Source organism: Notothenia rossii, assembly GCF_949606895.1.
Source record: "Notothenia rossii genome assembly, chromosome: 8".
Classification (NCBI taxonomy): Eukaryota; Metazoa; Chordata; class Actinopteri; order Perciformes; family Nototheniidae; genus Notothenia; species Notothenia rossii.
The window spans coordinates 27768867-27793231 of NC_136906.1; the positions used below are offsets into that span (position 1 = coordinate 27768867).

At 40.4% G+C, this 24365-nt stretch overlaps 2 protein-coding genes across 3 annotated transcripts in view; both read right to left on the reverse strand.

The window, feature by feature from the left end:
* mmd (monocyte to macrophage differentiation-associated) overlaps positions 1-13649 on the reverse strand; it is a 37668-nt gene extending 24019 nt beyond the window's left edge. Inside the window, exons 1-2 of one of the 2 annotated variants that reach the window (XM_079646565.1) lie at positions 13575-13627; positions 12183-12282 (exon numbers count right to left, since the gene is read on the reverse strand). Coding sequence is in view for 1 of the 2 variants with exons in the window: in XM_079646563.1 (XP_079502689.1) it covers positions 13575-13645 (71 nt within the window). In the remaining variant the exon portion in view is untranslated. Of the gene's footprint in view, positions 1-12182; positions 12283-13574 lie in introns of both variants that reach the window. The other variant, XM_079646563.1, reaches the window with a different exon arrangement.
* Positions 13650-14004: 355 nt separating this feature from the next.
* Positions 14005-24365, reverse strand: part of LOC307016161 (uncharacterized protein) — a gene marked incomplete at its 5' end in the record, with an annotated part of 31979 nt that continues 21618 nt past the window's right edge. The window contains one exon of the mRNA XM_079645194.1: positions 14005-19606. Coding sequence (XP_079501320.1) covers positions 19555-19606 — 52 coding nt within the window. The 3' untranslated portion in view covers positions 14005-19554. The remainder of the gene's footprint in view (positions 19607-24365) is intronic.

The following is a 24365-nucleotide window of genomic DNA, read 5'->3' on the forward strand; positions in this document are numbered from 1 at the left end:
ATAATCCACCAGTTAAAGGAAATACAACTAATGTGTTGTGTTATATTAGCTGTACAATTTACCACACATGGTGTTCTTACTTTCCATACTTCCTGTGTTTTGCGAGCGACTTATCAAGCCTTGGCAAACGGAATAAAACACGATTAAACGGGATAGTATAAAACCATGCTCGTATCTACAACCTATAGAAATGCAAAACGGCGTCAGTTTAGACGTAATTCTATCCTGCTTACCGCATCATTTATGAGAAAACATTAAGACAACATATTCGAGGTGGTTTTAAATAACATATCCGTATTTATTTATTTCTCCAAGTTATGTTTTTGTGTGCACTGAGGAGTCGCAAACAGGCGTTTGTTTAATCTTTTTAAGATTGGCTTTAATCAATGTTTGAAAATGAATTCTTCATAGGCTATATGATAAATGAGAGTTAACATTTTATTTATGGTATTATTTCCACATATTTCTCTCCATTCTTCCTTCTGCCAACGGTGTCGCAGTTTCTCGTCTCTCCTGTTTTTGTGCTTAGTGCGTACGCATGCGTTAGAGTTTGCGTGGAGGACCGCACGTTTTCCCGTCAAGTTAGTATTTTATAAATCGCAAACATTGCGTAGAAACCGGCATACGCAATATATCGCCTTATAAATGAGGCCCCAGACCACAGTTTGTTACATTGTTTCATTTTTCAGAAGGTTCGATTTGCGTTCACACGGGCAAAACTCAAACGGACTATAAACTTTAAACACAAGTCATGTGTTCGGAAATGCTGTTCAACCATTGTTCAGACATTAAAGGCCCTGTGAAGTGTGCACCTGTGCATGATCTGTTATGCTAATACGTATAGTAATGACCAAAATTGTCCATTGGAACCCATATCAAAAAATGTTGGAATAGCAACAAATTTGACGAGTTTTGAATTTTCCGGGGAAATCTGCAGTCGACCTTCGCCTTCGTGGGCGTGGCTTGCGATCTACTGCGTGACGTCACGAGATGGACGCCGCCGCACTGTTTACATTCACCACCGTTCGTTTTTTCTCTTTTTCAAAGTCGAATTTCTCAACGTTTTTGAGCTAGTATTTTCCTGGAAAGTGTGTCGGAGTCGACTGGAAGTGATTGCCAATCGAGAAAACCTGACAATGGAGGCGACAGTGAAGAAAGAGGGATGAAAAACACAGGGGAAACGATGCATTGCCGCTGGCTGTAGTAATGTCAAGTCTGCCGAAGTGGCGATGTTTCTGTTCCCAAAAGATGAAGGTGAGCCTGGCTGGTGTCATTGTTTCGTAGATTATTTGATTGATCATGATAAATAAAGGCCAGTGGTCGATTCGAGAGAGAGAGAAAGAGAGACTGACAGAGTTACAGGGTTGTTGTTAGCATCTGGTGCTAGCTCGTAGCTAACGGAGATGAGCTGTTTCAACAATAAGGAGAGGGAGAGTGCTCTCCTGTGGGACTGAGAGAGATAACGTCAGCTCAGGGAGGTAAACTGTAGCCTAAGTTATCTCAGTGGGTTTGGTCATCTATGTAAACAAATATTTTCATCTATGTAATATTAGTTGTATAAAATAGGTTAAGAAATCCTTCCAATGTTTTTTGATTATTGAAATATATGTTTCATATGAGTGTTGAGAGCTGTATCCATAAATCTCTTAATGTTGCCCTCAAAGTGCACCAGATTGATCACTTTCCTCATCTATCCTGTCCGAAAAGCTGTCCAAATCAATCATTTCTCTCACACTAGTATCACTTTCCAGAGTCTCCGCCATGTTTACAATCGCAACTGGGTACATCTTGTGACGTCACAGCCACTATCGTCTGCAACTTCCGTTAGGCTCAGACGGCAAAATTAATAATTCATTAATTCATTAATTATGAATTATTAAAAATTATTTTAGCCATGAACAGGCACAATGATATGTAAGGAATGAAACTGCCATTTCATTTTGGTGCAAAAACATGCACTTCACTGGGCCTTTAAGGGGGTAAAAACGCAAATCCCGGCAATTTCTACCGGAGCCTCGGCCATGGAGCATCGGGACTTTCGGCAGGTTATTCTCATGCTGCTGTCAATCTGGAGATCAACAGACACTAGCGGCCCGCGCATATGATTATATAATCAGACAACGTCCGTTAAAAAAGCATTATAACCATATAATGAGAGACGTTCTGCAGTAAGGAGGGGCGTTTAACAGACGACAGGTGTTCTTACTTTTAGGTAGTTGACGGAGCATTTTTACTTTACACGACACTGTTCAACACTTAATTCTGCTTCACTCTTTAACTAAACAACCGCGGATGTCTTGAAAGACTCTTTCGCTAAAGATTTTTGAAGACATCCACGTTCTTGTGACACGTAAATACTACGCGTCCTATGTTTTGGTGCGGACTGGGTTCACACCAGCAATGGACCGCTCCAGAGTTCACAAGCAAGCGTTCCGAGACCACCTATTTTAGCGGACCAGAGTCCGGTTGTTTAGTTCACTTCAGAGGTCTTGGACTGCGTTCACACCGACCCAAACAAACCACACCAAGCGGCTAAACACACCAGGGTTAGATTCAACCTGACTATAAAAGGCTGGTGTGATTGCGCTGTTATCTCAGTGGGTCTCAAACGGTTTTGTCTCAAATTATTCAAAAGATTATTTCCGCGGCACACCTTCATATGATCATTATAGTCTATATGGCAGTAAAACAAGAATAGAGTTTAAAAGGGGAGTGATTTGTAAAATATCCATAGATATCCATAGATCAGAGTCCTACACGGGTCTGATTTTCAAGACCCGCTCCCGCCCCGCACCGGCAACGTGCAATACCGAACCCGCTCCGCTACCCGCACATATTACCAATTAGTTCCGCAACCCGACCCGACCCGTCGACACAGGATCCGCAACCCGACCCGAACCCGCATATATGAGCATTGAGCAGTGAAAACCTGCAATTATTAACACACGCAGTTGCATATTTGTCTCAAAAAGCGTGGGATGTTGGTTATTTTCTCCATCTAGGAGGAAACCAAAAGCCTCCCAGACGTTGGATTTCGCTCTTGAGGAAGTGTTGGAAAATGCTGTATTCTCCGCTGGAGAGCTTCACCTCAGCCATTCAGAATGTACAGCGCTCAGAAGCAGATTGATGCGCTGCAGAGGTTATGATTATACACGGTCCCGCGGGGGAGAGGTCTGAGGATTTAAACATTAAACTAAATTATTATTATTTTAATATATTTATTATGCAACACCCGCGACCCGACCCGCATCATCTTTGTTTTGCCCAGAACCGAACCCGGAAAAAAGTGTTCGAAAAAATACCACCCGCGAATCACCTTTTTCGCGGGTACCCGACCCGATACAGGACTCTGCCATAGATATATATGCTGTCTCCCATCAGCTGAAAATAGTTAACTAATTAGAGGGGCGTGGCCCCACAGCTCTGAGAACTCAGCAATCAGGTGTCCATCTTAGGTTGCTCTTTCATGGAGCGTCAGCTTCAGCTTCAGACAAACGAAGACTGAAAAAGACATTAAGAGTCCTGTGGGAGTCACGAGGGTGCCAAAGAGGAGGCAAATCCTACTTTGATTGAGCTAAGTATCGCTGGTGTTTTATTTCATTTGGTTTTCTAGCCCCTCATGCTATAATCATGTGTATTTTCTCCATTCCTGTTCATGTGTCTTCTTGCAATTATCACTGGCCCCGTGTATCTCCTAATCGATATAACCGGCCTGCTCTCGTCTATCCCACATGCATCATTGAGATCCAACATCTAGTTTCAGGGGGCCTGTGGAACTGCCAGTCAGCTGTTCCTAAGGCTGACTTCATCTCTGGCTACGCTTCCGTGCAATCTCTGGATTTCCTTGCTCTCACAGAGACCTGGATTACTCCTTCCAACACATCCACCCCAGCAGCTCTCTCCACAGTATATTCCTTCTCCCATTCACCCAGACCCACTGGCAGAGGAGGCTGCACTGGTCTCCTGGTCTCTCCCAACTGGAGCTTTTCCCTCTTCAAGTTGCCAAACTTCACTCCTTCCACCTTTGAATTCCATGCCGTCACAGTAACCCATCCTATACAATTAACCATTGTTGTTCTACCGTCCACCAGGCGCCTTGGGGGACTTCTTGGAGGAATTAGATAATCTCCTCTCACACATCCCTGAAACTGGCCCTCCCGCTGTAGTTCTCGGAGACTTCAACCTCCAGAAAGAGAAGATAGACGAACTAACATCTCTGTTAACCACCTTTGCCTTCTCACTGTCTCCATCCCCACCAACTCATAATGCTGGCAATGTCCTTGATCTCATATTCTCAAGGAACTGCTCTACTTCTAACCTCTCTGTAAACCCGCTCCACACATCCGATCACTTCTTCATTTCATTCTCTTTACCCCTTTCCAAACATAACAAACTCATCTCTTCTCATCCTGCACCTGTCCGCCATAACCTTCGTTCCCTCTCCCCCTCTACCTTTGCCTCATCGGTGCTCTCAGCCCTCCCTTCCTCTGACTCGTTCCAACTCCTGCCTCCAAACTCTGCTGCAGAAACTCTCCTCTCTACTCTCTCATCCTCTCTGGACTCTCTCTGTCCTCTCACATCTCGGCAGGCTCGTCAGTCCCCTCCTGCTCCCTGGCTAAATGACGCACTGCATGCTAATAGAACCATCCTTCGGGCAGCAGAGCGGAAACGGTGGAAATCCAAACACCATGACGACCTCCTAACCTATCAGGCTCTCCTCTCCTTTTTCTCTGCTTCGATCTCTCAGGCAAAAAGCACTTTTTTTCGAGATAAGATCCAATCTTCCTATTCCAATCCCAAAAAACTATTTTCAATCTTTTCCACAATCTTGGACCTCCCCAAAAGCCCCTTCCCCCTCCTCCCTTCTGTCAAGCGACTTTGTTAACTACTTTGAAAAAAAGGTTGATGATATTCGCTCTTCTTTTTCTGACTCACCTTTACTCACTGCTGGGTCACCAGACCCTCCTTTCACCCACACACTGACCTCCTTCTCCCCTCTCTCTCCAAGTGAGGTTCTTACCCTCATTACCTCTGCCCGTCCTACCACCTGTCCTCTGGACCCTACCCCCTCAAACCTCCTTCAGACTATCGCTCCTGATATTCTACCATTTCTCACCCATTTCATCAACACTTCTCTAACTTCTGGTCACTTTCCAAACAGTCTCAAGGAGGCAAGAGTACACCCTCTCCTAAAGAAACCCACTCTCAACCCGTCTGATGTTATAAACTACAGGCCTGTCTCTTTCCTCCCGTTCCTGTCTAAAACACTTGAACGCACTGTCTTTAAACAACTCTCCTGTTATCTCCATCAGAACAACCTTCTGGATCCGCACCAGTCTGGTTTCAAGGCAGGTCACTCAACAGAAACTGCCCTCCTTGCTGTCACTGAGGAACTGCACACTGCTAAAGCAGCATCCCTCTCCTCTGTCATCATCCTTCTGGACCTGTCTGCTGCATTCGACATGGTGAATCATCAGATCCTCCTTCGCACTCTCCAAAAACTTGTAGTTTCAGGCACTGCACTTTCCCTCCTCACCTCATACCTCAAAGACCGCACCTACAGGGTAACTTGGAGAGGGTCCGAGTCCGACCATTGTCAATTAACTACAGGGGTCCCTCAGGGCTCTGTTCTTGGTCCTCTGCTCTTCTCCTTGTACACAAACTCGCTCGGATCTGTCATTAGCCCGCATGGTTTTTCATACCACTGCTACGCTGACGACACCCAATTAATTCTGTCCTTTCCCCGCTCAGAGTCCCAGGTCGTCGCACGCATCTCTGCTTGTCTAGCTGACATCTCTCAGTGGATGTCTGCTCATCACCTCAAGCTCAACCTTGACAAGACTGAACTGCTTTTCCTTCCGGGAAAAGATTGTCCCACTCTTGACCTAACAATCAACATCGGCACCTCTGTTGTTTCCCCGACTCAGACTGCAAGGAATCTGGGTGTGATCCTAGATAACAAACCGTCCTTCACTGCAAACATTGCTGCTACAACCCGCTGCTGCAGGTACACGCTTTACAACATCAGGAGAATACGTCCCCAGCTGACCCAGAAAGCAACGAAGGTTCTGGTCCAGGCTCTCGTCATCTCACACCTAGACTACTGCATCTCCCTCCTGGCTGGTCTACCTGCATGTGCCATCTGACCTCTGCAGCTCATCCAGAATGCAGCGGTTCGTCTGGTCTTCAACCTTCCTAAATTCTGATTCTGATTATAAGTATGCAGTATCATAACTACATATTTGATGTTTATAACAAACCAAACCATTTGAAAATTGGTGGAAAATTGAGCAATCTACGGTTATTTCAATAGTGCACCATAGACATAATGTTATGAATGAGCGAGCTGCCTGTGGCAAGATGGCCGCCATGTGGCAACGTCGGTCTCCATTGGGCAGCAGCGCGGGTGAGTCATCTAGTGTTTCTATATATCTATTTCCCACTCCCCCTCCACACCGCTCCACACTCGTTGGTTTGGAACAGCACTTAATATGGCGGACCCTCCGCGCGAACGGAGGGGTAGCGTGTAGGGGTAGGGTGTGGGGGCGGTTTGGGATTGGGCCGTGCTCCCTCCATCTGACAGGAGGGAGCCTCATTGAGCTGCGAGTGTCACTCCACGGAGTTCACTCCGTCCCAGAGGGGTATGTGTAGGGGTAGCTGTGTAGGGTGTGGTTTGGGATTGGGCCTTCGACTGCAGCCTAAGCACTGCGGGTCAGAAGCCTTGTAGTTGCAGTGTTTTGCTGTATCCCAGTTAATTAATCTTGAAGCTAACAAGCTGAGCATAGCGTGCTGTGGCTGAAGGCACGCTGGTTTCTCTGCCTGAGGATTACAGACTGCATTGAGGCATGACTGACTGCCTGTACTCACTTAACACCTCAGAGCCACAGACAGGAGATATTGCTTTGATTGTACAAATACAAACCTTCACAATCAGAATCATTCATTTTTATTATAGCGGATTGTCCATATCTAGAGAAAATCAAAAGCTGCACAAAAACATTTATAAATCAGATCATAACTTTTAGGATCAAATCTTCCCGCTATAATCCTGACTTTTATAACATCCCACCAATCCTCACTAAGGGCGCAAAACTGCGAGCCATGCACACACAATGTGTAGATCTGAAATAAAAGTACTTCTGCAAAAGTGCATAAGGCTTTTGAAAGCAACTGATAATAAAAAGTATAATTCTTTTAATCCAGAGATTAAAACATTTTTGCACAGACCTTTCAGAACTGAGATGTTCGTCAGTGTGTTTTTTAGTGTTCAAATGTTTGTTTGTTTTTTACGAAGGAACAAATTTCAAATAACACATTTTGGGTGAATGTGAAAGTGGAAGAAGAAATAACTTTTTTAAAATGGTTGGTGAATGAGGCCCAGACTTGCATTCTTCAAAACTCTATAAACTGGGCCTGCAAATGGAAGTCATTCTTTTAAGTTTTTAACATGATCTTTCAATAAATATCGCTTTAGAAGATTACCTCTGGCTGTTTAGATACCAAGAGGCTTGTTTGCAATAGAGGTCAACTACGGTAGTTATTTAATACTGTTTGAAAGTCTCCACTGGAACTTTAAAATACATGGGAAAAAATCAATATGTGGCAGCTGCTTAGTGGTCTGTATACATATAAATGACACAAATTGAAATATACAGTAGCCATTTAAAATAATTAGAAGTTATTTGTCTTACTCACTACCAGGGAGGTTATCTTTTAGTTACTGTTTGTTTGTTTGTTTGTCAGTGGGATTACAGCAGGATTGCAAGATGTTAGCGGAAGTCTTGGCTCTCCGAGAGCCCTTCTATTTACTTAATGTATTGATCGTCTTTTTGGCTGCGCTTTGCAAAAATAACAAAGTCCTACCTATCAACCTATTTTGCAAATGAGATTCTAGTTTCTGCACATTTCTCAGAAGCGGGCAGCAGGATTACATTGAGCTCTTGTGCCCATGCTCACTGACAGTTCTCAGAGCGACAGAATCTATTTGTGATCGTTGGCAGCACAAACTGAAAGCTGTAATCACAGTGTGTTAAATAATCTGCTCCGACATTTGCGTTCTTGCCTCTCCCTTTGCTTATACTCGCTCTTTTTCATGATTACATTTCAAGAGTGTCAATGGTATGAGAATTACATCAAGTTAAAGATGTATATAGTTTATTGACGTGCTTTTAATTAATAAAAATATATAATTTGGTACACAAACAGGTTTTAAAAAGTCAATTTAAAAATAATCAAATTTTCTATGCCGTTCAGCCACATAGAGATTATTGTTGGCCACCAGACGTCCTTTTTTGATGCCAATTAATCAAATATTATTCAGCTAGAACTACGCGAGATAGACATTTATTGAAAACCTAAATGGATAATAGGATAACATTTGAAAAGGGCCAGATTTGGCTGCGGGTCTTTAGTTTGAGAAAAGTGCTCATTAGGCTAAAAACATCCTCTTAAACGTGTACGGGCAAACAACAAGTTTTTACAGCAGAATTTAACTGAAGCTCATTTTATTATAAACACATACTATAATAGAAAACATTTAAAAAACATTTTATAAACATCAACTACCAGTGTTTGCAACTGTAGTTGTCAGAAGAATCATGAGAACTGTCTGATTGTCGAGTTTTGGAGGTTTACATATTTGACAAATACAATAGAATATAGAATATGTCAGTAAACACCCATATGATGAAAATATATGTTTGAATATAAAGGCAGATGCTATTAAGTGGCTAAATGAGACTACTATACATCATCCAACCAAATATTAGCACCTTCAGCTTACAGGTGTTGACGTGAAGTCATGCGACTGTGATATATTTTATTTATAGCCTAATGTATTTTACTCATGGTGATTGCATTTGCGCTTCAATAGTTATGCATTTCCAATGGAAAATTGTATCGGCTTGTTATCAAGGGAGCTTTTATGATGCTGCTCCTCGGTCGTCCTCAAAACATACATCATCTCTGCACCACATTATAACCTAGAACAAAAACCGGTCTCACATGAGGCGTCCATGTTTGTTTGGTTAATGGCACTACTGTGTTTTTTAGCACTGAGTGGGATAATGAAGCTTTCTGAGAAATCTGTTTTTCCCTGTCATAATGACAAGATGAGTGTTGACATGAATTGTTTACGAATTACAAACTGATAACTATTTCATGTGCCTACTTTAGCTCAGGATGTTTTGAATTGTGATGCCATGCTAAGCTAACTAGCTAACATAGGTAGGTTAGCACGCTGTTTTCATTCAACCCAGTCTCATGGCATTTCGTGTTCACCAACACGATTTTTTATCTATTGATTCGTGTTCACCAACACGATTTTCCCCTTTTTTTCGTGTTGCACAGCACGATTTTAAAAGCAATGTATTTCTACTGGTAATGTGTTTCGTGCCTGCAGCACGTCTTTTTCTCCGGTCGGGTCGTGGAAGACCGGAAGCTGTGTGGTTCATAAAAACATCTTCTTACTCAATATCAAGCCACAATTATTGCTTTTATTTTAAATCGTATAATTTCGGACTTTTGTTGCCGTCTGTGAGGAAAATAAATGGGGCTCAGAGCCTCAGAACACTGAAATCTGTATTTTTTAAATCTTTTTTTCCTTCTAATTTGTTATTCTTTTCAAAATAACACACTGTTATTTACTCACCAATAACACACAATTATCCTTGCTTTTATTTATTGGTTTAATTCCATAATCTCGGGCTTTGTTGGCGTCCTTCAGGAACTGAATTTCAAAATAAAAATAACCGGAAACAGACGTAGTCATTTCGAGTGATTACCCAAGATCCTCAGCAATGGTTTAAGCTCGCTGATTGGATGTTTTAGCCGCAATGCATGCTGGGATTTGGTGTTTATATGATATGAAATCCGGAAAACATTTTAAAAGAATAAAATAATACTTAATTCCGAGTGTTCTTGCTTTTCTCTTTGAAAGCCATCACATAACGGCATTGTAATACACGGTTCGGCTGCATTACATATTACAGATCTGCCGTAGTTCTTTATTTATAGAGCCCTGATGAGAAGACCTTTGGAAAAATTGGAAGAAATGCCGCCGAAACTGAATACTTAACGTGGATCATAAATATATCAACAATTAAAGAACATCTTCAATTTCTCTTCACGCAATACGTCTCCTTGCAGTATCAACCTTAATTCGGCTGACTTTTATATTTGATCTAATTCGTAGATAGGTTATATTTACGCCATAACGGTGCACAGCTGATATAAAAGGACTTTGATTTTCTTTGAATATAAGAATGTAAATACTGAGTCTGAAATAGTATAGCAATATGCTATAAAATTATGTGAAAACATGAATAAAACTACACATCTTCAGATGTCGTAATAATACAAAGTTATTATAGCTGTGTGTACCTTGTGTGCACCGCCTAGTGGTTAAAGCACGTTATTGAATTATTGTTTTTATGTTATATTTGATTAAAAAAACATTAAGAGTACATACTTTCATAGGGGGAAAGTAGAAGGTCTGTGATAGAAATATAGAATATAAAAAATCAAGAAGATACTGTAAGTGATCTCGACAATAAAACAGTTTAGTGCCAGATGTACAAAGATATTAATAGGAGGAGGTGCAAAACAGAAAAACAAATGAACCTTTATTTAAACATTAAATAATACTTTAGATTAAGGTCCTCTTTTAAATAAGAAAAAAACTTTGGGGGTATCTACAGATAAATATTAAGCCTGACAAAGTACTTAACGTCTAATATATTGCTTTCCTGCAATGTTAACTATGTTGAAGCACTTATTTTAACTGATATTATACATATGAATTATACTCTTATGTATGTAGATAGTATAAGAAATGTGCAGAATATGACAGTTTAATGGTGGAGGTACAAACACATATTGATAGATGTCTTGTAATGTGCTGTTGAGGAACCTGTGACCCAAGATTTTCATTCATTGCATACACCGTAGTTGTGTATATGATATGTCAATAACCTTTGAAAATCTTGAAATCTTGAAAGGGATGTGCAAAATAGCCATTATACAGTCTTTAATTAACTATTAGTAGAGAATAACGAGTAATGAATATACTTTATTACTCGTTTCCATTCATGTCAATTCAGATAAATGTTTAGTCTTCTCAAGCACCAACTATCAAATATCTCTCCTGATTGTTGGCACTTGGCAATCAGGTTAACCTCTGAATTGTGGAGTAGAATTACAAAGTAACAATGAGCTGTCACGTGGGTATATATTAATGCTGCGCATTATGGACACAAGCGATTTTCACCCATTTATTAATTATATGTTTTACATTTGATAACACCAATGTGTTTAATACTGGCAACTTGTAATTGTGGGAAAAACGAAAAAGTTCAGTAGAGACGTCCCATGGAACATTTTGCGAAACACAATAGCCAGCATGTGTAGTTCTGGGGGGGGCGTTCGATTCCAGTTTTAGATAGTCTGGCGTGGTTTTGTTCCATTTCAAACAGCTGTTTGACGCTCGTCGTAACCTTGGCGCACTGCCACTCCAACATCCAATCCCAGCGCTTGAAGATTAATCACGGGGACTGTAGTCCAAAACGATAGCTGGGGATTATGGGTAGTGTAGTGTCTTCGGCCATCCTAAAGTCCTTGAGTCCTACGTCTGTTTCCGGTTATTTTTATTTTGAAATTCAGTTCCTGACGGACACCAAAAAAGCCAGAGATTATGGAATTAAACCAATAAATAAAAGCAAGGATAATTGTGTGTTATTGGTGAGTAAATAACAGTGTGTTATTTTGAAAAGAATAACAAATTAGAAGGAAAAAAAGATTTAAAAATACAGATTTCAGTATTCTGAGGCTCTGAGCCCCATTTATTTTCCTCACAGACGGCAACAAAAGTCCGAAATTATACGATTTAAAATAAAAGCAATAATTGTGGCTTGATATTCAGTAAGAACATGTTCTTATGAACCAAACAGCTTCCGGTCTTCCACGACCCGACCGGAGAAAAAGACGTGCTGCAGGCACGAAACACATTACCAGTAGAAATACATTGCTTTTAAAATCGTGCTGTGCAACACGAAAAAAAGGAGAAAATCGTGTTGGTGAACACGAATCAATTGATTAAAAATCGTGTTGGTGAACACGAAATGCCATGAGACTGGGTTGTCTCATTTACTGTTTGTAAATGTAATGCACTATATTTCATATACAACCTTAATTTCAATGGAACCCACGTAATGGTGAGCCAGGAGAAGTGAAGTATAAAAACGACACTGCACAAGACATCCTCCTCGAACTTGTAGCTGGAAATTTCTGGGAAAAAGGCAAAACAAAATAATTTTTCGTAATATATCATACAAGCTACCTTGAGTTACTTTCATACCTTGAAATAAGCTTTTTCAGTGATCAGCAGTTGCACTCTAGAACTTGTCTCGTTGAGTGATACCTGGCAAACTTGTCTTTAGTTGATATCAAAGTTGGATAGGCTTTCGGGTTTCACTCTGTACCGTTATTCAGAAAATTGGGTAAATCAGCTTCTAGGAAAAAATGCCCCTACTTTGATTTCAGACCCTCGGACAGGCCAGCTAATCAGTCTGATTACTTCATGGCACTGCACAGAAGATGTTCTTAAATGACCTGTAAAATTGTTTGGAGAGTTTCTTACCAAGCATAAATGTTTAGCCGGATATAATCGAAGTGAAGTCACGGGGGAGGCCATTGGAAGAATACATATTAAATAAGAGGAGCAATCCATCATAATAAATACCTTTCAATACTTAATGATGGGTTACACAGATGCACGTCAAATCAGTTTACTTATCAAATAGTTAGTTATCATGTGCTCCATGCTTATTTACACAAAATGCGGTTTGCATGTTTCCACAGACTTGATTAACCATATCTGCATTTGATAAGAGCAATATAAGCTTTCCTTTGTCTGCTTATCTGTTCATCATTCCCATTTTATTGTTCCAGATAACAGGTAAACGTTCAGCCATGGTGTCAAGAAAGCAGGGAGCTGAATGGATGTGAGTCTTAACGTCTTTCTGTTGTGTGGGTGGAGTGATTTAAGACATACATCTCAAAATAAGAAAGTAGACGTTGAAGCAAGACCTTTCAGGAGAGCTTTCACTCATCTGTCTGCCGCTTTGACAACCACATCCATGCATCACACTTCCTCGAGTTATGTAAGGGGTTACTGACAGACTTAAACAAACTTTGACACTAATCCCTGAATGGCTGTCAATAAAGAGCAATGCACCCTTGATTGTGATAATTTTGTATCTATTTGTTGTAATAGAGGAATGAAGTTGTTGGTCTTAAAATATCTTGTTTAAAATCTAAAAAGAACCACAGATGTTAAGACTCTAATTAAGTTGGTCCTATACTACACTTCACTGTGTGTTTTCATAGCACCTACCTTAATCCTAAACCCTTTTTTGTCAACACAACAGAAAAGCCCCCTCTTTATTCCTTCTGCTTTATCAGTTGTGACATTTCCTCTCGCAAGCAGACTGCAGGCTTTGGCTTGAGATCCTTGAGATGAATAGGGATCTCACATGCAAACACACAGCACTTAAAGACATCAACGCATGTCTACCTACCGTGCAAGACTGGTTCGGCGTAGGTCAAATCCTTTCATTGTCTCAGAGAGGAAGCAAGTAAAAAGAAACATATACAAAAAAAAAATAGAGTCAAGTATATACAAAGGTGGGTCTGCAGAGTCTCTCAGACCATCGTGCTCTTCTTCTCCCTAAAGTCCGAATGTGTTGGCTCGTGGTAGGACGTGATCATGTTGGACGTGTCCCACCTTGCAACCGGGGCCGGTGAGCTCTGCATTACCACCAGCCTGATGGGAGACTGAGCTGGCGGAGGATCCGGGGCGTACTCCTTAGTGGGATCTTTGCCCCGGCAGTCGTACATGATACACGATATCAGGAAGACGAGGAGCAAGATAACGTAGCTGGCAATCAGGATGCAAAGGTTCAAAGTGACAGGGTCGATCTCCTGGTAGTTTTCCAGAAAGCCCATGGTGCCCGCTTCATGCTGGGCGGCCCCGAGGCCTGGAAAAACAAGCGCCTCCGAGGCCTCAGAAGAAGGGAAAGTCGAAGCTACTGGTTTCTTTACGAACGGAGAAGCACTAAACAAGCCTGGAAACCGCAAGGCTTTCTCCCTCTCTATCCTCTTCAATCTGTCTCCCTATACTGTCCTCCCCCCTCCCTCGCTTCTGTCTCTCACCTCTCGGTTTCAGATGAGCGCCGCGTATACAGGGCTTTGTGGTAAAAATACTTTAATCCGCGCCACTCCTCCAACCTTGAATTTCTGCGATCAACAGTTCCCTTTAATAACTTAAGCTTCAGTTGTAACCGCGACAGACCCTGTGTTATATCATCTGCTTGAAAGTGGATATTAATTAATGTGTATGGGATGCATTTGAGTGCATGTTTGTGTGGTGTAATCTTAATCTTGATTGTGAGTGGGGATTGACAGAGGAAGCCATCTGGCTAAATAGAGGCCGGACAGCGGGGCTAAAATGCCACTGGGGAAAAAATGCTAACATGCTAGCATAAGACTTTGTCAACAACAGGACGAAGTAAAATACATTTCTCTCTCAAATCTATGACCTTGTATTATTTTGTTGAACATGTAATCTGAGAAGATTACAGCAGACTCCTTGTTGCAGGCTACAAGGGAATCAGAGGTGGGATTACAAATCAGTGGATTGCTCTGGTTTATAATCTCTGCTGCAGCATGACAAAGCACGCCATGATTGCGTATGATCAAAGCCAAGAAAATGTGTGTGTTTGTGAGGATGTGACACTTTAGCGTTTCAGTTGTATGTGTTTCAAGAAGTTTGCTGGAACTTTTGTTGTGGTGCAAGAATTTGAGATTGCTGTGAGACCGATGGACAGCAGAGGGCAGCAACTAGCAATGTTAGCAGGGGGACTTGAATCAGAAGAGGCTGGAGGCCAACTGTTACCCAGACACACAGGAGCACAAATAAAGCAATAACTCACACTTACTACTAACAAAGAAGCTTATGAACACAATCTTTTCTGTCTGTTTTTGTTGTTGCTAACGTGTCCAAGTAACATACTTCACACTGGTTTGAAGTAGTTTGTGAAGTAAGAAAAGTTTAAAAAATCGACTTAATCTATACAAATTATGTGTGAGTGTGCTGTGCAGTTTCACAGTGGATGGGGGTGATGTGTCAGTTTCTCTTTATTTTGAGATACTAAGTCAACATGTTGAGGTACAGTATTAAGTCACTATTTTAAGATACTAAGTTATTATTTCGAAATACTGAGTCACTATTTTGGGATACTTAGTCATTATATTGTGGTACTCAGTCTTTTTTTAAGATACCAAGTCTTTATTTTTAGATACTAAGTCCTAACTTTGAGATATATGTAATTTTTTCAGATACTAAATCATAGTTTTGAGATACTAAGTCATTATTTTTTAAACACTAAATAAATGTTTTAGTGTAGTTTATCATTAATTTGAGGTGCAATGTTGTCATTAAAGAAATAACTAACAGGATCTTAGTTTTTCCTCATAGGTAAGCATTTTCAACTTCATCCTCTTTTCTTTGTTTTTATCGCCGGTAATGGGCTTCCATACAGAAAACCTTAAAACCTCAACAACTGCACTCTAGGAGAGCAGAGCCAACAGGCCAGCACACTGTGGTTTTCCCCCAACAAGAAAAGTATTCATAACATAAACAGGGAGAGCATGAAATCCTGCACTAATCCAGTCCGTCGGGATGTTTCCTGCCTTCTGGTGTATAACAGTGAGGGTGGGCTGCAGATGTACTTTACATCTGCAGCAGAGAATGACCTCACTCTCCACGTTAATACATGTAATCCCTCTACATGTTCAGGAACCTGATGTTCGTTGCAGAAAGCCTGACCCCGATCCTGGCTGACCTCCACACATGAGAGCTGATGGCCAACACACAGCGCTCATCTGTCAGGGAGAAGTGATGAGCCACTCCAGGAGTCAGCATCTGGACCAGTCAAAGTGCACTCAATACGATGACTGCGCCATTTCCAACTTTTTCAGTTTCATAACATGTCGCTATTTGCTCATGATGATTGATTTCCTTTCATGTAACAAGAGGGATATAACAAATGGTTTAACATCAGTCTGAAATAACTGACTCCAAAGGGACATATTTCATGAATGTGGATATAACTCACAACTTCAGGGGCCTGTTGGAGCCGATTTCTGTATTGCTAGTATAGGTATCTGTATAGTAAGTATTTATGTACTTGTGTTGATCACTTTTTGCACAGTGGTTGGTATTTGGAGTGTTTCATACGACTGTGCTTTTTTTGTTGCAAAATGAACAATGGAAAAACACACTTTGAGTATTAGTATTCAGATTTATGGAAATTGTACTTATTAAACCAACATGCTATATAAAGGCAACTTTAATTAGGCAGGTAACGGTGTACTTTTCCCCAGTTTTTCCAATGATACTGGTGTCGCAGACATTTGTCAATTCTGTAGTTGTTAACCCTTTTCTTTTCCTAAAGACCCTCTTCTTTTTCTTCTTTCCTAAAAACACTGCTTTACTTATGTGTTATATGTATGATGCCGTATAGGGCCATTCAAGTTAAAATAAATAAAGTATGGTAATAGTAAGGAGCCTTCTGATACATTTCAATATACAATCAAGCCTTTTCACTGTGTCCATGTAGAGATATGTTTTTTATAGCATATAAAGTTGTCTTACTGTAAATCATTTCTGTCTTATTTTCTCAAAGAATTGTGAGTTTTTGTTTCTAAATTGAATTGCTCGGATCCATTGTCCTAGATATTTTCAAATGAAATAAAGAAATAGGAAAAAACATGGCGGTTGTTTTAGTAAATAAAATAAACCTTAACCCTAACATTGGACTTTAAAACAAAAAAAATGCTAAACACCAAAATAACCCTAAAAAAATACAAAAAGATAATAAGAACAATCTAGGATGTATACAAATATTAGTTTTATTTTAAGGCTAACTACAAATAGCAGATGTTTTATTTAGACCATAAATGTAATGTTCTTTATAAGTAAAAACAAATGACTTAAAATACTAAACTGACTTTTTACCAAAGAAAAGCATAGAGTTAGTTTGTGTGGACATGGATTGTGAGTTGAAGCAACGCTTTAAAAACAGCAGCGCATCAGTGGAAGAGAGGCGTTTCTGTCCTTGGGATGTTTGTGTTGTTGTGGTCTCGAGGAGTAATGTAACACGTCTGTCTGTGTGTACTTCAGGCCTCTGGGTGGAGTGTCTCCTGCTCATATCTTGGAGATAGATCTTCCTATAGCGCCAGACGCTGGTGCCAGGGAGTCCCGCGGCCTGGCTGAGGCCTGCAGACTGACAGCAGGGAGAGATGGAGAGGATGTGTTGACAAACCCTGCAGGAGCCTTCAAGGACCGTGAGGGCGAAGAATGTTACGAGTTTAGATCTGCTTTATACTCTTTCTCAACAGGTTGTTTGTTCATTTCCACAGCGTGAAGCTAAGAGTCTCTCTGCATCCTCCCCTGGATTACACACAGTGAAACATCAACTATCCCAAAAAACAAATGAGGAGCAAGAGACAAGTCATACTGTGGCCACTACTGTATACTGTATATGAACACACAGAGGGAAACATCTGTGATATATAAGTATTCCCTGGATGACAAAACGACTGATAAATAATTCATTTGACAAAGAAAAAAAAAAACATTGAAACAATTGCCATTTTCTCTTTGGTTTACACAAAATGTAAGTTATAAAAATAATAAAAGGACACTTTCCTAATATTGAAACACTGCATAGTATTTTGATTAAACATATCATGAATTCAAAACTCTGAACGATGCCATGAATGGTACTTCATTTTTTTATTTGTATTCAATTTGATTAATAGGGAGAGGTGCACTTACCCTGACCCGCCATTTTTTTAAATTACCCCTAGGATTAATATTTATTAAATGTGTTGTGCTAAATAAAATCTTGAACTTAATATAACTTCCTGATTTGTAGTATATATTGGTATTTATCAAAGTGAAAAAAGGTGGAGACAGGCAGAAGAGCTTTTTATTTTGTTAATTTTCTTCCCAAGTATCAGGGAGTTACCTATTGATATGTTTCTATAAAACATGTATAATTAGATATTTTGCACCAGATTCTTAGACCAGTAAGCCTGGCTTCCTATAACATGTAAATGTTCTCTCTCATGGTGGGAAACGAGAATGTTCACTCCCGCTGAAGGCAAAGATAAGATTACACACTTGAGAGAATACATTTGAGTGATTTTAAATCAACCTCTCAGTCACAGTTACAAAACGAAACAGTTCTGGTTACATCCATCGTTCATGCTGGCAACTGACCCAGTGTGCTTGACTGGGTCAAAGGTTGAATATTGAATAGAGTCTGTAGTGGCCTGCAGGTCAGAGGTCACGTAACGGAGGGAGGCGATGTGGTGAACGTGATCCTTCTCCGTCTCCGTTGTGTCTTCAGGCTGTTTGAGTTACTGCAGAGACGTTCCATGAGGTCAGCAAGGAGGTGCGGTTACACAACCAGGAGACAGCTGAGGGAAGCTCCCGCTGCGCTGAGGCTCCATCAGAACCTCTGTGCAGACACATGAGCAACGGTCAACAAACAGACACTGAAGCAGAGACACCGCAGGATCGTTTTTCATGCACCGGTCAATATTCGAGACGTTGGGCTATTTATTTTACTAACTTTGTCTGTTTGCATCTATAGAATTCTTCTAAATTCACCAATAGTTAGCATTAGATAATGCATACTAAAACATACAATATGGGAAAACATGTAGTACAAAAAATAGTTGTCTAGATCATGTAAGACATCAACTGGAGAAGTTTCATATTGATAGCTAGAAGTACATTTTAATGTACACTGTCCTATTTATATTCTGAAGCATTCTACAGAGGGTTTGTTTATATGTATTGTATAGCCTGATTAATAAAAGCATTCACTCCCAAAGGAAGAGGTTTGGTATTAAGTTGTCTGCTCTTAAAAATATGATCTTAAAATGTCATTATTTTTGTATTTTGAACCTGGTTTTATCCAATGATTTTATGTCTATACTTGGAATGTATGAAAATAAGCAGATATTTAAGGGGAATGCCTAATTTGCGTATTTAATCACACCATTTTATAAAACTTGTAATACAAAAAACATTTGTCTCCATGTTAGTTATCAACTGGGGAAGTGTCATGGTGATATCTATCCACGTCAGGCATCAATCCCCTGATAATAATAAACTACTCAAATCACTTAAACTCTGTATCAAAGCCCCCCCGAGTCTGACAATGACGTGCACTGAGTGTCCTCATCTGAATCACGCAGAAGTAGACTGCAGGGTGGGGTCGTGCCTCTCGGACAGCAGCGGGTGACGGACGGGACAAGGATCCAGCAGATCTGATAAAGGCCCAAAGAGAGCCCTTTCCTTCCTGAGTGGTGGACTGTTTGTGTTAGAGCGTTGTGCGTCTCTTCTTCTGGGTGTGGGAACCTGCTCCTCCCAGAGTTCATGGCTTCCTCTCGCACAGGACCAGCCACCAGCCTGCCTGTGTGTCACTCACTGGATTTTCTCTTGAAGAAAAGAGGCCAAAGAGACAGAAAATGTCTATAAAGAGAGACAAAATGATTAAAAAAAATAGGTAATATATTTTAAGAGACTCCCAATGTCGGCAAAGAGACACAAAACAACTACACGTATATGCAAAATGACTAAAAACAGACACAAAACCATACAAAGAGCATGAAGATAATATCTCAAAACTTATTTCAGAGGGATGCAAAATGCAACCCAAAACTATACAAAATGACAAAAAAACTTTACAAAAGACATAAATTAATGACCACAATGAGGAAAAAATGATTAAAAAAAGAAACTTTTTCTACCCAATACTATATAAAGAGCACAAAAATGTATTCAAAAACATATTACATCTGTGTCTTGCTCTTATGTAAGGGACTTGTGGGGCATTCAGCATGTCTGTGCCCAGGGGCCCCTCGCCTCATTGTCCTCCCATGTGGAACAGTCGCTGGACATTTAAATCAAGAAAACACTAAATGTCTATCAGCTCAAAGTGAATACATTCACATTTTAATTCAGGAATCTGTGCAAACGACTCTCCAGAACAGTATATTTCCTTGATTGAGGACACAAGTTGTGTGTTTTTCTTCCAGCTTTGTTCCAGAGCCTGCAGCCCACACTCACACCCAGTGCAAAGCAGCAGGGAGCTGTAGCACTGACTCCTCACCATTGTCTCGTGTACGTCATCACAGCAGCTTGTGCACTCCTTCTCAGGCGGCAACGCTCAGAGGAATGTCCAGCAGCACCCCGAGATCTCTCCTCACACACACACACACACACACACACACACACACACACACACACACACACACACACACACACACACACACACACACACACACACACACACACACACACACACACACACACACACACACACACACACACACACACACACACCTCCCCCACTGGGGCCCACAGTGACGCTGGTAACACTCACTCAGGAGCAGAGGAGGAGGAAGTACTAAGTAAAAGTAGCAATACTAACATTTAAAAATACTTATTTGCAAGTAAAAGCTCTGCATTCAAAATTGTACTTAAATAAAACTACAAAGATATTAGCATGAAATTACTCTTTAAGTACCAAAAGTTAAAATATTCGTTATGCAAAATGTTTGTATAAAAATAAATGGTGCATTAATGTGTTTATCAGTTCAATGTTGTACTTTGTAAAAAGGGGTTTATTGGATTATTGTATAAGGTAGCTTAACCTATAATACTATATGATCATTTATTGGTTGGTATGTATTGATTAAGTATGCCATTTGCCTATAAAATGTTTAGGAGTAAAAGTATTAAGTAGCATAAAGTCTCTTGACGGGGATCCAGAGTGGCCACCTGCTGCTTCATGGGGCCCATAACATAGAGTAAGCGTACAGAACATGGGCTCTGTTCACACTGTCAGAGCAGCAATGATTTCAGCATGCTCACCATATTTGATTGCCTTATTAGTTCTAAATGTTTTCATGCAAACAATCGCTAGCTATGAACACACAATCCAGATGATGGGAATGCAATTAATTCTCCAGGGCAAAATGTAACACAAGCAAAATAGTACACATAACAAACGTGACAATAAAATGACATGACAAAAATATCACAAAAAAACAAAGAAAATGGAAATAAATAAATCTCTTACAATATAATTAAATTGCGTATTTGGTGTTTTATGTTTTCCCACTTACAGCACGTTTTTACCATTCACCTAACCCTTGTAATAGTCGGTAATCACCAAAGTTTTCACAAGATAATAAAAAGGGGAACATGCCTCTGGAACATCATGACATTTCATGGCGACCAATAAGACAATTAGTAAATCTCACCTATGCTATATTTGAACAATATATTATTGGGCCATATCTATACAAAACATGTCATAGTGTTTTTCTCAAAATACCAAACCATCACAGCATGCCTCGTACCCCTCTATTTCTGCCCTGTTACTAAAGTGCTGATCCTGGGTCTGTAGCTTTAAATGTAACCAAGCTACTGCTAGCCACGCCCCTTTCCGAATGCAAGTGTGAGCTGTGTGAAGAGAAGAGTGTCTACTCTGGCCGCACAAAATCAGCTATACGCTGTCATGATTAAACGCCATATTATGTTCCAAACCACATCAAGGATTATTTCTGAAACAGTATGGAGCTAAAACACTTTCTCTCTCGCGGGTTTAGCACAAGGTGAGTATCGTTGATATCTAGTTTCAGCCTGTTAAGCCCCAAGGTCCCCGCCGGCGGGGACCCTGTTTTTTTTTTTCAGGACACTGTGTCTCAGGGGATCTTAATATTTAAGAACCTATTAATGTGTTATACAAGATTAACAGAAATAATCTCAGCTAACTGACGATATAAACCATTCTTACCAAAACAAAACACAAGTCTCATAAGAAGCATCTAAATGCGAAAAATGCTAACGCTAATCAAAAAGTGCATTTTGCACAATAGGTGACCTTTAAGATATTTCAGGTTTTAATAAAGTGACCATACGTAGAGCTATACAACCAGCTTGCTACAAAGAAGAGAGAAAATATTCATGTGGTTTTTTCCTTTCTTTCAAATTCTCTTTTCATGTACAAATGGAAAAAAATGGAACTTAATATCAAACATATTCCAATTGCACTCAAGTGGACAATCAAACATTTATCAATTTTGTCATGAACACACACAATTGAACACAGGAATTAAAAAGCAACAGCTGACTTGATTTAGTGCGTATAGGGAGAGGCCTCGTTTCAATTAGCAAAGCGACTTCGCGCTCATACTCAAACTGGTTATAAACAGATGTCAGACTTTTTCAGATGGGAGAACAAACCATAGAAAAAGTTCAACTTTAGCTGTTCTCTCTCAAAATGAAATCTTTGGATTAATTTCAATCCTTGGGTCATGATACCACACCCTCTCTATCAAATCTGTGTATATGAACTGTGAGTGAAGAACCTGGAAACACTGGAGTTTGTCCGAGGTTTATGAGGCGCAGGCCGGAAAAGTTTCAGCTTCACAGAGCAACTCAGCTGTTCAGATGAAAAGGAAACCAAGAGCTGTGAAGAAGCTACTTCCCATGACATCAGTGTGTTTGTTAAATGACCTCCTGTCAGACACACCTTCTCATTTCCTCCCCTTATTTACTTTATTTACAGACGGAGGGAAAACCTTTTGCTGGGATTGTCCTTCGAGTGGTATAGGAAACTTGTTGCTGTACACATTTTTAAATATCTAGCGACAAAAGGTATTATTACTCTGCTGCCTAATTTCCTGTCTTATCTCACTCTTATATTTTGTGACAGTTGTATTTAGAATTCAATAATAACAAATAGCAGTAACTGCTAGAATCCACTTCAAGACACTGGTACTTGCGTACCATGCTGCGAATGGATCTGGCCCTTCCTACATCCAGGACATGGTTAAACCGTACACCCCAGCACGTGCACTCCGCTCTGCATCAGCCAAACAGCTCGCTGCACCCGCACTGCGAGGGGGACCCAAGTTCCCGTCAGCAAAAACACGTGGGTTTGCTATCCTGGCTCCAAAATGGTGGAATGAGCTCCCCATTGAAATCAGGACAGCAGACAGCTTACACATCTTCCGACGCAAACTGAAAACTCATCTCTTTAGACTCCACTTCGAGCGATAGAATTACTAACAAAGCACTTATATACTAATAAAGGGCTGGCTTTCTAAATGCCAGTTGAGTAGCACTTGAAATGTTTGGCTCTATGAAACCTGATGTACTTATATGATTCTGTTTTCTTAAAGGTTGTATCTTCCTGGTCGAATGCACTTATTGTAAGTCGCTTTGGATAAAAGCGTCAGCTAAATGCAATGTAATGTAATGTAATGTAAATATATAAAAACAAAAGAAGTTAAATGATGTGCAATATAAGTCCTTATAAACAATGCACACACTGCATCTAAATAATACAACATGCACTAACCTCACCCCAATGACATGAAACACATGAAACAAGTCAAATATTTAATTCAAAAACGTTTTCGAATTTTTCTTTTTAAGGTTTGCACAGAATTTTCAACAGGAGGGCTGCTCAACAGCAAACTCGCTGTCATTCAATTTTAGTTTCCTATAGAGGACTGTTAGTAGTGCCTACTAGTTTTTCGTCAAATCTGAGATAAGGTTTACAGATGTATGCTGGTTTTTTAAAAGTAACAAGTCAAACCTTAAAGGGGGCCTATTATGTTTGTTGGGGTTTTCCCTTGCCTGCAGTGTGTTATACAGGTTTTTGTGCAAGTACATGGCTAGGGTTAGGGTTAGCCTTCGAGAGGGAGTTTCCCTCCCACACACTACCCCCCCACACTTTGATTTGACTCCTTTGTTTACTTATGTAACATAGTGACATCACTACGTAACACTTTTATTGGCTATCACTAGTGGCGTTTTCTCCTGGAGGCCAAGGGAAGCCAGGCTTCCCCTGTTTTTTCGGATTGGAGTTATAATTTTAATAAATAAATAAAAACACTTTGTTTAGTTTAGGAAATTCTTCTTTGCTGTTTGTTGCTGCCGGCCCGTCTCTCCCCCATTCTCATAGAGTAATTTACAAAGAGTGAAACAGCGCCCCTCTAGATGTTATAGTGAAACAGTAGATTGCACTCACTGTTGCGAGAGGAGGCTTGCCGAAACCAGGCTTCCCTTGGTGAAAATAAATTGAGGGATTGACCAATCAGACAAGGCTCACGTCATGCCCCTACCAACCTGTGATTATTCAGAGCCATGCCAAGGGAAGCCAGAGGCGGCTGGCTTCCCTTGCCTCAAAATCCAATCAAATCGCATCAACTTG